Below are 12,460 nucleotides of genomic sequence, written 5' to 3'. Positions count from 1 at the left end.
GGTACTCTGTTTTCGCGAGGTTAATATCTAGGCCAGCCTTGGTATATTCTTCTTGTAGTTTCTTCATCATGTAGCTGAGGTCGTCTTGGTCTTGTGCAATCACTACTTGATCGTCTGCAAAACTTAACGTATATAGGTATTCGTTCCGTACCGGTACTCCCATGCCTTCGCATTTTCTTTTCCATGTAGTCAAGGCTTTCTCTAAGTATATTTTGAATAGGGTTGGAGATGTGGAACAACCCTGCAGGAGCCCTTTTGTTGTGGCGAAGTCTCCTATGATTCTTGTTCCCATTTTAATGGACACTTTATTTTCTTTATACAGAGCTTTTGTAGCTTCTATGAGTTCCGTCTGTATTTCTAATTTGTACATTGCCTCCCATAGTTCTGACCTTGGTACAGAGTCATACGCCTTTCTCAGATCCACAAATGCCAAGTGTATATCTCTATTTTTTGCTTTTTTCTTTTCCAACAGTTGTTCCAATGTGTATATGTGGTCTTTGCATGATCTTCCTGCCATGAAGCCTGCCTGATCCTCCCCGATTTTGCCTTTTATCGCTTGCTCTATCTTTTCTCGCAGTATCTTCCCATATAATCTTCCTATTGATGATATTACGCTTATTCCTCTGTAGTTTTCGCATCGTTTTCTATCTCCTTTCTTAAATATAGATGTCATATATGCCTCCGTCCATTCCTTTGGGAGCTGTTCTCCATTTATGGCTTTCTGAAATATCCATTGTATCATCCGGTGTAATTTTTTTGATCCGTATTTTATAAGCTCAGGTGAGATGCCTCCAGGTCCCGGTGCTTTCTTATTTTTGATTGCTTTTATGGCCGTTCTTATTTCCCTATCTATTACTAATTAACAATTTTTAAATCGAATACAGTTGTAAATAAAACGGCGAGATTGAGATACGAAAATGCTTTCGTAAGAATCTTTACAAAATTTTATATAGAAATGAAATGGATAAAAAAAAAACAATTATAGTCGGTTCACAATTTGTTGATAGCTCACTACAAGTTTAACCCTAATTAGAAAACTGAAATACAGAGAGGATAGGTAATACGATATAATAGTAAAAACCAACCTAAAACTGACGGTTTAAGACGTTTTTGACTAACCCACCTTATATCTGAAGGAATACAATACCTTATAATCCTATTACGGGGGTATTTTGAATGGTTAGAGACGAACGACCAGTGTCGTAGAGTATATGATTGAAACATTTATTTGAACTAAATAAAAATATTTTTTAATAAAACTTATTTATTTTATTCAAAAATAAAAAGTTTCTTGTCATTTGTAAAAGATACATTTATTTAATTCAGGAAAAAGGCGCCAAATGTCGCCTGGAAAAATTTCCAATGTGTTTTAAATGTATCCATTATTTTCGAATCCGGAGAAAACTAATAAATATTTTTGAAAAATTTAAACGCAGAATGAAAGATTACATTATTACTCAGGGCAGAAAGTCCCTGAAAACTTCTACAATGTTTATTTTAATAGGTTATGTAACAGGGGTGAAAATAAAAGATAAAATATAGTATAATTTTTAATTGAAAATATTGCATGCAAAAGAAACTTTTTATTTATTCTAAAAAATATTTCATTCTGCCTTTAAATTTTTCAAAAATGCTTTTTAGTTTTCTCAGGATTTGAAAAAAAAAATGGATACTTTTAAAACACATTGAACATTTTGACAGGCGACATTTTGCGCCTTTCCCCTTTAATACCCTACGATTACAACTACTATTACTTACCTTATATAATTACGATTAGAAAACCATTCAAATTCAAAATAAATAGGATCAACTTCGGAATCCGAGTCGTCTTGAGGGTTAATAATTAGGTTAATAATCTCTACGGTCGCATCAATTATGTTATCAAGATCCCACATTTTTTGTATATATATATATATATATATATATATATATATATATATATATATATATATATATATATATATATATATATATATATATATATCGGTTTCAAAACGTCTTGCGTCGTTGTCCGATGCCTAATTTCCACGAATTTCTATCATTCCATTGTTCTTCGGTCAAGTCTCGGGAGCTCATTGCCTTTGTTATTCCCTCCTTCCATGTTCTTTTTGGTCTTCCTCGTTTCTTACGATTTGGTGGTATCCATTTCATGGCGATTTTTGGTAGTCTTGTTTCTGGCATTCTTTGAACATGGCCATACCATATAAGTTGTTTCCTTTCTATGTCTGTTGCCAGTGATCCATCTACCCCCATCCGATTTCTTATTTCATCGTTTCTAATTCTGTCTGCTCTAGATATTCGAAGTGATCGTCTAAATACATCCATTTCTGTTGCTTCGAGTTTTCTTTTATTGCTTTCTGTTAGTCTCCATGTCTCTGTACCATAGGTTAAGCTGGTTTTTATGAGAGATTCATATATATATTGTATTTTCGTCTTTTACCAATTTCTGAGCTCCAAAGAACTCCGTTAAGGCATCCAATTGTTCTACGGGCCTGGGTTATTCGTTTTCTAATTTCCCTATTGTCTGTGCCTGTGGTGTCGAAATCAATTCCTAGGTAGGTATATTCAGTGCAGAATGCAATTTCGGTTGTGTCCATCTGAATGTTGGATAGTTCTGCGCCTATTGGGAGATATTTTGTTTTTTGTGTATTGAGTTCTAAACCCCACTTCTTGTATTCTTCCTGTAGTTTTCTGGCCATATATGTCAGGTCTTCTTTATCGTTGGCTATAAGGACTTGATCATCTGCAAACTGTAGGGTATATAGGCAAGTTTCTCCCAGGTCAATGCCCATTCCTCTGCACTTTCTTTTCCACTGATACAGTGCTTTCGCCACGTAGATTTTAAACAATGTGGGGGATATGCAACACCCCTGCCGGAGTCCCTTGTTTACAGGAAATTTTTTTGAAAGTCTATTTCCAATTTTTATTCCCGACGTTGATCCTTCATACAGCTGTTTAAGGGCGTTAATTACTGTGTGGTTAATGTTTGTTTCCTGCAAAACTTTCCATAGCTTTTTAGCGGGTACAGTATCATAGGCCTTCTGAAGGTCTATAAACATAAGGTGGGTTTCTTGATTGGTACTTGATCTTTTTTCTATTATTTGTTTCAAAACAAACACATTATCGGTGCAGCTCCTTCCCGCTCTAAAGCCAGATTGTTCCTCTTCTTCTTGTTCCTTATATTCTTGTTCGATAATGTCTCGAAGTATCCTTCCATATAGGCGACTTAAGGTACTGGTTACTGATATACCTCGATAGTTTGAGCAGTCCAGTTTACTTCCCTTCTTATGTATAGATGATATGAAGGATACTTTCCACTCATGCGGGACTGGTGCACCGTTTAGATATTGGTTTATACACCAGGTTAATCGTTCAAACAGTTTGTTAGTACCGCATTTGATTAGTTCTGCTGGAATTCCCTCCGGACCTGCAGCTCGACCATTTTTTAATAGTTGTATCGTTTTTATGACAGTCCTCTCATCGATGTTTATAGTTTCTCCCTGTATGTGTATTTCAGTTGGAGACATTTCTCTATATTCCTCTCTGTTTTCTGTTAATAGATTTTCGTAATGTCGGATCCAGTTCTCTGTTGTTATTAATTGTATGTTTGTTTCTCTTTTTTCATTTGATTTAACTTTTGTCAGGAACATTTTTTGTTCTTCTTCTATTACATGTCTTACTGCATCTTTCCAGTTTTGTTTTGTAATATGTTATAAAGACTCGTATAACAATTCACGTACAGCTTGTATTTTATATGACGTATTTTTTCTAGCCACATAACTTTTCATTTGTGCCCAAATGAGTTCAATTGGATTTATTTCGCAGTGGTAGGGTGGAAGTCTAAAGACTCTGATGTTTCGCCTTTCCGCCATTTTGTCAACTACGTATTTCTTGAACTTAGATTTGTGTTGCCGGGCAATTTTTAAAAGTTCTGCTTTTACCATTCCATCTTCGTAAGGCAGATACTTATTCCGCAGCCAGTCAAGAATATCCTGTTTCTTCCACGTATTCGTTAGAAGTCTTTCTACTAGTCGTGAATGATAAGGTGCATTATCTAATACTATAATTGAATTTGGTGGTATGTGTTCAATCATTTGCTCAAAATACTCTTCGAAAACATCAGCTGTCATCTCCTCGTGATAGTCTTTTGTGCTTTTGGAATGAAATTCCAACAAACCATGCTTAACAAATCCTTTTTCACTGCCAATGTGAGAAATTATTAATCTACTGCCTTTACCAGAAGGTGGGGAGATATCAGTAGACCAACCTTCCATAAAGGCTTGCCTGGAGCTTAATATATTTTTATCTGACCAAATTTTTTTTAGAGTATGACCTTAGTTTACCCACGTTTCATCCTGGTAGAAGATGGACCTTTCTTCAGCCCGGAATTTTCGTATGAATCTTAGATAATTTCTTCTCCAACATCATCTTCTCCTCCCGGTCAATCAAAAGTGATTTTCGGTCTGATTTCTCCCACCGGAAATTTAATTCTTTTAAAAATCGTAACAATTTAGTTCGATATGAGGCAAATCCGGGTCGTCTCTAACTTCTTGTAAAATTTTGTTTAGGTTTGGTATTTCCTTTTTGAAAAAAATCCATGAATTTTCCTTCGAATACCCTTTTTTTAAATTCATCAATTTCAGTAGGCTTTTTCCCTCTCTTTAACTGTTCGTTTGTGTTTGGGTTAGCTATACCGTGTTTTTTTCTTTCTGATAGGAACCTATATATATAGTTGACTCTCATACGCCATTCATGTTGGCACAACTTTCGACTATGTTGCGAACAGTGTTTGTGGGATTCTGAGAAACCAGAGCATCGTGAACATTCAGGACAATAGTCTCCTCTCTTGGTGAATAGACAGACTTACTGACTGTACGCAACAGTACCGGTGTAAAACTTGATGATGAAGCCATCACAAACAATCCAACAAAACGAGCACGAGCGAAAGGTACGTATATATTCGTAGGTATATGGAATAAAAAATCACTCACGCACTGCATATAATTCGCAAAAGAAATATTCGAGACGCTAATTACTGCCGTAGACGCGGAAACACCGGCGAGCCGTAAATTACATGCGATCAAAAACGTACTAAACAAAAAAATTGTTTTCGTTAGTAATAACTTCACCCTTTCAAGTTAAGTTTCGAATATAATTATATTATTAAAAATCTGGGGAATTCCATCTTAATTATCTTGCAACGAATAATTCCTTCGGATATGAATTTCAGGTTTTCTAGTAAAGTGATTAAACGCGAAGATTAGTATTGAAATATCCAAAGAGATAAGGTATTCTTATTTACAAAATTGTTAATGGTTAAATTCTTATTTTTATTAATATAATATAATAACCAACATTAGTCGTGAAAGTTTTAATTGTTTTTTGCTAAATATATTAGTATTAAAATATTATCAATATTATATATAACAGTATTAAAACATTATATTATTATTTAATGGAACGACCTTAGGAACGACCGTTTTATGAGTTTGAGGCATATTTGTGCTCTCAACAATTTGTGAACGAAGAATACATGTGATTGGAAATAAGAATATTTATTCTTAGATAGAAAGCACTTTATAAAGATTCTGATTTATTTTTTAGAAGAACAAAATAATGTTGTAATACTTCGTACTTATTTAATTTTTTTTTTTTTGCTGTTTGTAAATTTTAACATTTTTATTTGTAGTTTACTTTTACAATTTTCAAAATTAATTTGCTTATTAACTTCTTGTAATCTTATCTGGCATGGTCTACATGTACACCCTCCGTAACTTTGGAACCATTCGTTTTAGAAGTATCGTGCATTGGATCTTTTTTGTTTCAAATTTAATGTAGAACATTTTTGTATAGAACATTGTTCACGCTAGACCGCATAGTTTTAGAAATATTGACGAAAAACGTAAAAAACTACTAATTTACCGAATTCTTACGCCTCCTCAAACACGACGCTCAAAATGGTGTAACTTTTTACTGAAAAATATATGTGGACCATATAGAACAATTTGGTGTTGGAGGAAAACTTTTGCTTTGGATGTCGGGGTTAGGCCTGTTTTGGACCAATTGTACCATACTAAAATACCAAAGCTCCAACATAACAACTAAAATAGGAAAATATTACTCCTAAAAAATGTGAAACGAAGCTTAGAACTGTAGAAATAAATTGAAGATGATATACAAGGCAAAAAATGGTAAAGAAGAGAGGATAGAATAATAGAAGGTATTTAAGCCACACAACTAAGATGGTATTAACATGTTCTTAAAAGGCAACCAAGAAACAACTAAATTGAATAAATTAAGCCAGACATTCTAGAAAGATATACTGGAAGTGACCTGTAAGACGACTAATAGTCATTTAGAGGGTGATACAACATAAGTGATAAGAGTAAGTATTAAATAAGTTCCTGCAGAGAAAACGTTATCTAAATTATATGTTGATTGATACTAAAAGGTTTTACCTGATTTTGTCCTCGCAAGAAATCCCTTTTTCTGTACTAGCCTCTTCAGCTTTCTCGCACTACAAATGAGCAACCTCGAATCCTTTTCATCCCAACAAAATCCAACAGGAATTCTATTCTTACAGTTATCGTCCATTTTCTGTTCAGCTTTGGTCTTTTCTTGAGATTCTGCTTCGTTCTCGATTTTATAGTTTTCCAATGAATCGTATTTTCTAAAATCATAAAAGGTAACTGTATCGCTTTCTATATCCCAAACGTACAGTTTACCATCAGGTATTAAATTCGCTGCCGCTAATGTAAAAGCTACCTTAGTGCCGCTAGAGTTCGTTTTTGCCAAGATTATTTCTCCGAAATCCGGTACCATGTCGTACATGCTGCGAACTGAAGTTAGAAGTTTCGGAGGATCTGAAAATATTTTTTAATCATTTCAAGTTGTTTAATTTACTATTTTCATTGGAAATAAGCCACAATTTCATTTTAAAATAAGTTTATTTTGCCGTTTAGGTTTCTTATTCGGAAATCATTCTCAAAATACAAAACATAAGTAAATTAAACAAATTTTGTTTTTGTTACTTGGTAACTATTTATTTAGTAGGTGACTTCAATAGCAGGATAGGCGTAAATAATCAGGAATATAAAGAGGTATTCGGAAAATATGGAGAGACAGCACGAAGCAATAATGTATGATGCACAATTTGGTAATAACTAATCCTTTTTTTGCACACATAAATATCCACAAATACACAAGAGAAGCTAGAAGTAGAAAAGATTAATAGATAATTGATTACATGTTAGTAGAAAAAAAAATAACAGAAGAAACGTAATAGACACAAAAATTAGAAGGAGTCTAGAAATAATAAGTGACCACTATTTAGTAGTAATGAAAATAGAACAAAATCTGTCAGATAATAACAACATTAACAAACTGCAAGAAAAGAAACAAGAATATAAAACTATTAGGTCATATAATTTGAGAAATAAAGAAAATACTGAGAAGTACCAGATGATCATAAATCAAAAGCTAGAAAATACCAAAGAAAACATAAAGGGTCGAAACGTAGAACAGCTATGGAACTACTTCAAAGAGTTTATAACAAATACAACGACAGAAGTATGTGGAACAAGCAAGAAGAGTATTAACAGAAAGATATGTAAATGAAGAAGGCCAGACAGATATAGACTCCTACTTTTCCAGAATAAAGGAAGACGTTGAAGCAGCAGCGAAAGATGAAATAGGAACAGAAATGTGTGCCCGTAAAAACCATTGGTTTGACGAATGTAAGAATGCAACAAAAGAAAAAAAATGAAGCCTCCAGAAAGATGGTTACCCGACGAACTAGAACAACTGTAGAGAATTACCAGATAAAGAGAAGAGAAGAAAAGAGGATACACAAAACAAAAAAAACGAAACCAACTAAAGGAGGAACTTAAATATATAGAAAACCTTAACAGAGAGAAAGAATTTAGAGCATTCTATAAGAAAGTTAACATTAACAGAAAAGAATTCAAGAATGAATTCAGAATGTCGACCTATTAACAACAAGGAAAGATGTATTGAATAGATGGATGGAATACTTTAACCAGGCACTTAATTTAGAAGAAGGAGAAGAAAATCTGAAAGACAAAAGAGATGAGGTAAGGGGAACAGACGATAGGGAAGAGGAACCACCAACGATTCTTGAAGTTAAAGATGTAGTTAAAAATCTAGCCAGAAACAAATCACCCAGAATAGATAATCTCCCAGCTGAACTATATAAAGAAGGTGGCCACGATATCATAATAGCGCTACAGCAGCTTATATAAGAAATATGGATACAGAAGTCCCTCCCCAATGATTGGAATATTGGAATACTTTGCGACATACACAAAAAAAAAGATGTCTTTGACTGATCTAACCACAGAGGAATTACGCTACTAAATGCAGCGTATAAAATATTTGGCACAGTACTATGTCACCGTATGGCACCATATGCAGAACTGATAGTAGCAAAATACCAGGCTGATTTCAGAGGTAAGAAATCGACAATTCATTATATTGCAACCCTGAAACAAATTTTGGAAAAAACACTGGAATATGACATTGATATTGATACTTATCACATATTTATAGACTTCAAAGCAGCCTACGACTCTGTGAATAGAAGAGAAATGTTCAAAGCAATGAAAGAGCTAGGAATACCAAATCTGTTGGTAAATTTAACAAACCTAACTCTTGAAAAAGTTTAATGTAGAGTACGAATTCAGGGGGAACTGTCTGAACCTTTTAAAACAAATAACGGGCTGCGCCAGGGAGACCCTCTCTCCTGTATACTGTTCAATATAGCTCTGGAAAAAGTAATACGTATGTCACAAATCACAACCACTTGTTCAATATATAATAAGTTAGTGCAAATCCTGGCCTATGCTGATGATATCAATATTGTTGAGAGAACGGAAAACGCTGTACGAGAGGCGTATGTAACATTAAAAGAATCAGCTACAAAAATGGGTTTAATAGTAAACACCAACAAAACGAAGTATATGAAAATAAACACGCAACCACAAATTCTATAACCACTTGTTATAGAAAACGACGTCATCGAAGCAGTGAATGAATTTATATATTGTAATACTACCGCAGAGATAAACCGCAGAATTTGCACGGCCAACAGATGCTATTTTGGGCTCAATCTCCTCCTTAAATCCACAATTATATCGAGAAATACAAAAATAAAACTCTACAAAACAATAATACGCCCAGTCCTAACATATGGCAAGTGAGTGTGGAGAAGACGATACAGCTTCGAACTTTATAGAATATACCAGGAACCCGATGTCGTAAAACATATTATTATAGGACGTCTGAGGTGGATAGGGCATGTAATGCGGATGGAACAAAATGTCCCGGCTAGAAAAACGCTCTTTGATAGACCCATTGGTCAGAGAAGAAGAGGAAGACCCAGAATAATGTTCCTTGATAACATCGATGAAGACATGAGAATACGTGCTTGACGGAGAAAGGCAATTAATAGGGACGACTAGAGAGATCCTTGAGGAGGCTAGGACCCCCGCAGGCTTGTAAAGCCAGAATGATGATGAATAGAAGAAAACAAAACGACATGGTGGAATAAAAAAATAAAACAACAAATTAAAAGAAAGAAAATTGCTTGGAAACTATATTTACAAAATAAAACAGCAGAAATTTATGAAGAATATTAAAAATAAAGAAGATTAGTAAATAAATTTGTAACAAATGCAAAAAAAGACAAATGGGCAGAATTTGGAGAACAGGTGGAAACAAACAGAATCAGAGAATAAAGAGAATCAGAAACTGGTCTATAGAGTTTTAAAATCAAAGAAAAAATTCAAGACATAAAAAAATAAAGAGTAAAACTGGCGAACTTCTCACAAAAGGAAATGAAATAATGAACAGATGAAGAGAATATTTTCAAGAGGTACTACAAACTCACTGTTGTCAAGAAGAAAACGACCTATTAAACCAGAGAACAGAAGATGATAAAGTAGATCTTATAACCATAAATCAGCTGCAAGCAGCTATTGGAGAAAGAAAAAAACGAGACGGCACCAGATTATGACAGAATATCAAGGAAAATAATGAAAAAATGGGACAAAATGCAACAGAGTTATTACTAAAGATATTTAATGCCATATGGAAAAAAGAACAGATACCAATTAACTGACAGAAGTCTCAGATAGTACCCATTTATAAAAAGGGCGATAGAATGGATTGCAACATCTACAGAGGAATAACACTCTTAAGTACTGCCATGAAAATATACGAAAAATATTGAATAAAAGGATAACTGGAAAAATTGACAGCACACTCCAGAAATCACAAAGCGGATTCAAAAAAGGCAGAATCTCGCATGATCATATATTTACTATCAAACAAATAATAGAAAAATATCAGCAACGGAAAAAAAATATGTATTTGGCGTATATAGACCTTAAAAAGACTTTTGATACGGTACCAAGGCAAAAATTAAGGGAAATATTAGAGAAGAGAGATAATAGTAACAAAATGACAAGGGTAATTAAGAACATTTACAACAGCAATATAAATTATGTCATCAGTTAAAAAGAACATCAAAACCATTTACTATATACGAGGGTCTGAAACAAGGAGGAGGATTAAGTCCAACGCTATTTATAGTATAAATGGATGAGATAATTGAAGCATGTAACGTAAAAGTGAAAAAAAATGCATGTGGGTTATAGAAATTTAAGAAGAGTAGACATTTCAGAAGGAGCATTCGCTGACGAAGTCGCGGCATAAATACAAAACCAATGAAAGAAATTTGGCAGGCAAAACTGCAAAGAAGAAAGATATACTACGAAAAACATGGGATATAACAATAGAAAACATTATCGAAAAAAAAAGGAACAACATGGACAGAACCAAGGACGCTGGCCAGAAATAAGAAGGAATGGGTCAAATTTGTACATAATGTAGAATATTAGTTATTTACAAATTAGATTAAGTTTGAAATAAATGTACTTGGTAAAAAAATTCTTCTAATAATTTAATTTTACATGACTCATTCATGTTGACAATTCAGTCATGCATTATACATTGTACAGTTGATTTGATGACTTTAAAATGATATTGTCAATATTTTTGAGTTGCGTTGTTAGTACGACCTTATTGGAAGATGGTTTATTCGATTACATTTTTAACTTTAAAACATCCGAACAAATTATAGCATTTGATTTGTCTTTAAAAAGACAACCACATTGATGACAATAAAATTCTCCTGTTACTCATCCACAAGTAAATTTCTTTAATTTAGTAATGTTTTGTATTTTGTCAAAATAAACTTATTTTAAAGTAAAATTGTGGCTTATTCTCAATAAAAATAGTACATTACATTAATATACCATAAGACAATAGCTTCAGAATTTATTTCAAGCTTTTTATGTAAATAAGGATTAAAAATATCAAACATAGTACTTGAATTCAAGGAATTTAGAAGAGTTGTAGAAAGAAATAAATAAACGTACTAGGATGTCAGGTCAGTAGCTGTATAAGTTTTACGCCTTTCAACATAATAATGATCAAAGAAGAAAAATATGCATTAATCTAGTCGTTAAAGATTTGACCTCTAAAATTTATGCGAATAAGCTGAAATTTACTGAGAGCGTCAATTTTGGGACCCCAAAAGAGATACAAGAAAGTTTATCACTTACCCCCGGGCTTCCCATTAAAACGCCCCCTCGTAGAAAGGGAAAAACAAAAAATATAGCTGAGATAATTTTAAACAATAATATTTATTAGCACTTTTAACAACAACCCTTAATAAACAACCCTTGAAGCAACCGGCGATTTTGATTGTCAGTTACGCGCGCGAAATCAATTTTACTAAAATTTGTATCAACTCGACGGTAAAAATTCGATATCTTTTGATCAGAGTGTCCTGCTGACAAACCTCAAAATGCATTTTTAAGGTGAAGGGTGTACAACAATTTTTGTATTTTACCGCAAATAAAGTCAGTTTTTATAAAGGTGTTAAATAATTAAACATTGCGCGATTTTCGCCATTTTTTAGGATTCTCATGAGATCAATAAAATTTATCACCTTGACTGGTCGTAGTGGAATTTCCATCGTTAGAGCCTAACCTTTAAAACCCATGACATGAAATTTCGATTTTGAGTTTTGGCAACAAATATGAGGCATTTAAAATATGCCTAAAAAACGCATAATTAAAACTTTTACAGTACAAACGATCGCATGTCACAGGAAATGCCTTCACGAAGCCGGTATTAAGTGGAAGTTGTAGCTGAAACTGTGTAGTTTAGAGAATCATATTTATGCAATTAAAAAGAAGCAGTTTCAAACGTTTTAGATCGTTTGTAACGTGAAAGTTTAAATTTAGCGTTTTTTTAGTCATATTTCAAATGCATCATATTTGTTGCCAAAACTCAAAATCGAAATTTTATGTTATAAGTTTTGAAGATTAGACTCTAACAGTGGAAATTCCAATACAACCGGTTAAACAAAGTG

General features: G+C 33.4%; 1 protein-coding gene across 3 annotated transcripts in view; it reads right to left on the bottom strand.

The window, feature by feature from the left end:
- Positions 1 to 12,460, bottom strand: part of rempA (intraflagellar transport protein rempA) — a 108,779-nt gene that overhangs the window by 73,838 nt on the left and 22,481 nt on the right. For all 3 annotated transcript variants that reach the window (XM_072526647.1, XM_072526648.1, XM_072526646.1), the window contains exon 7: positions 6,459 to 6,863. In XM_072526647.1, coding sequence (XP_072382748.1) covers positions 6,459 to 6,863 — 405 coding nt within the window. The remainder of the gene's footprint in view (positions 1 to 6,458; positions 6,864 to 12,460) is intronic.

This window comes from Diabrotica undecimpunctata, chromosome 3 (genome assembly GCF_040954645.1).
Source record: "Diabrotica undecimpunctata isolate CICGRU chromosome 3, icDiaUnde3, whole genome shotgun sequence".
NCBI lineage: Eukaryota > Metazoa > Arthropoda > Insecta > Coleoptera > Chrysomelidae > Diabrotica > Diabrotica undecimpunctata.
The sequence above is the reverse complement of the archived record's forward strand: the minus strand, read 5'-3'. Positions and strand labels throughout refer to the sequence as shown.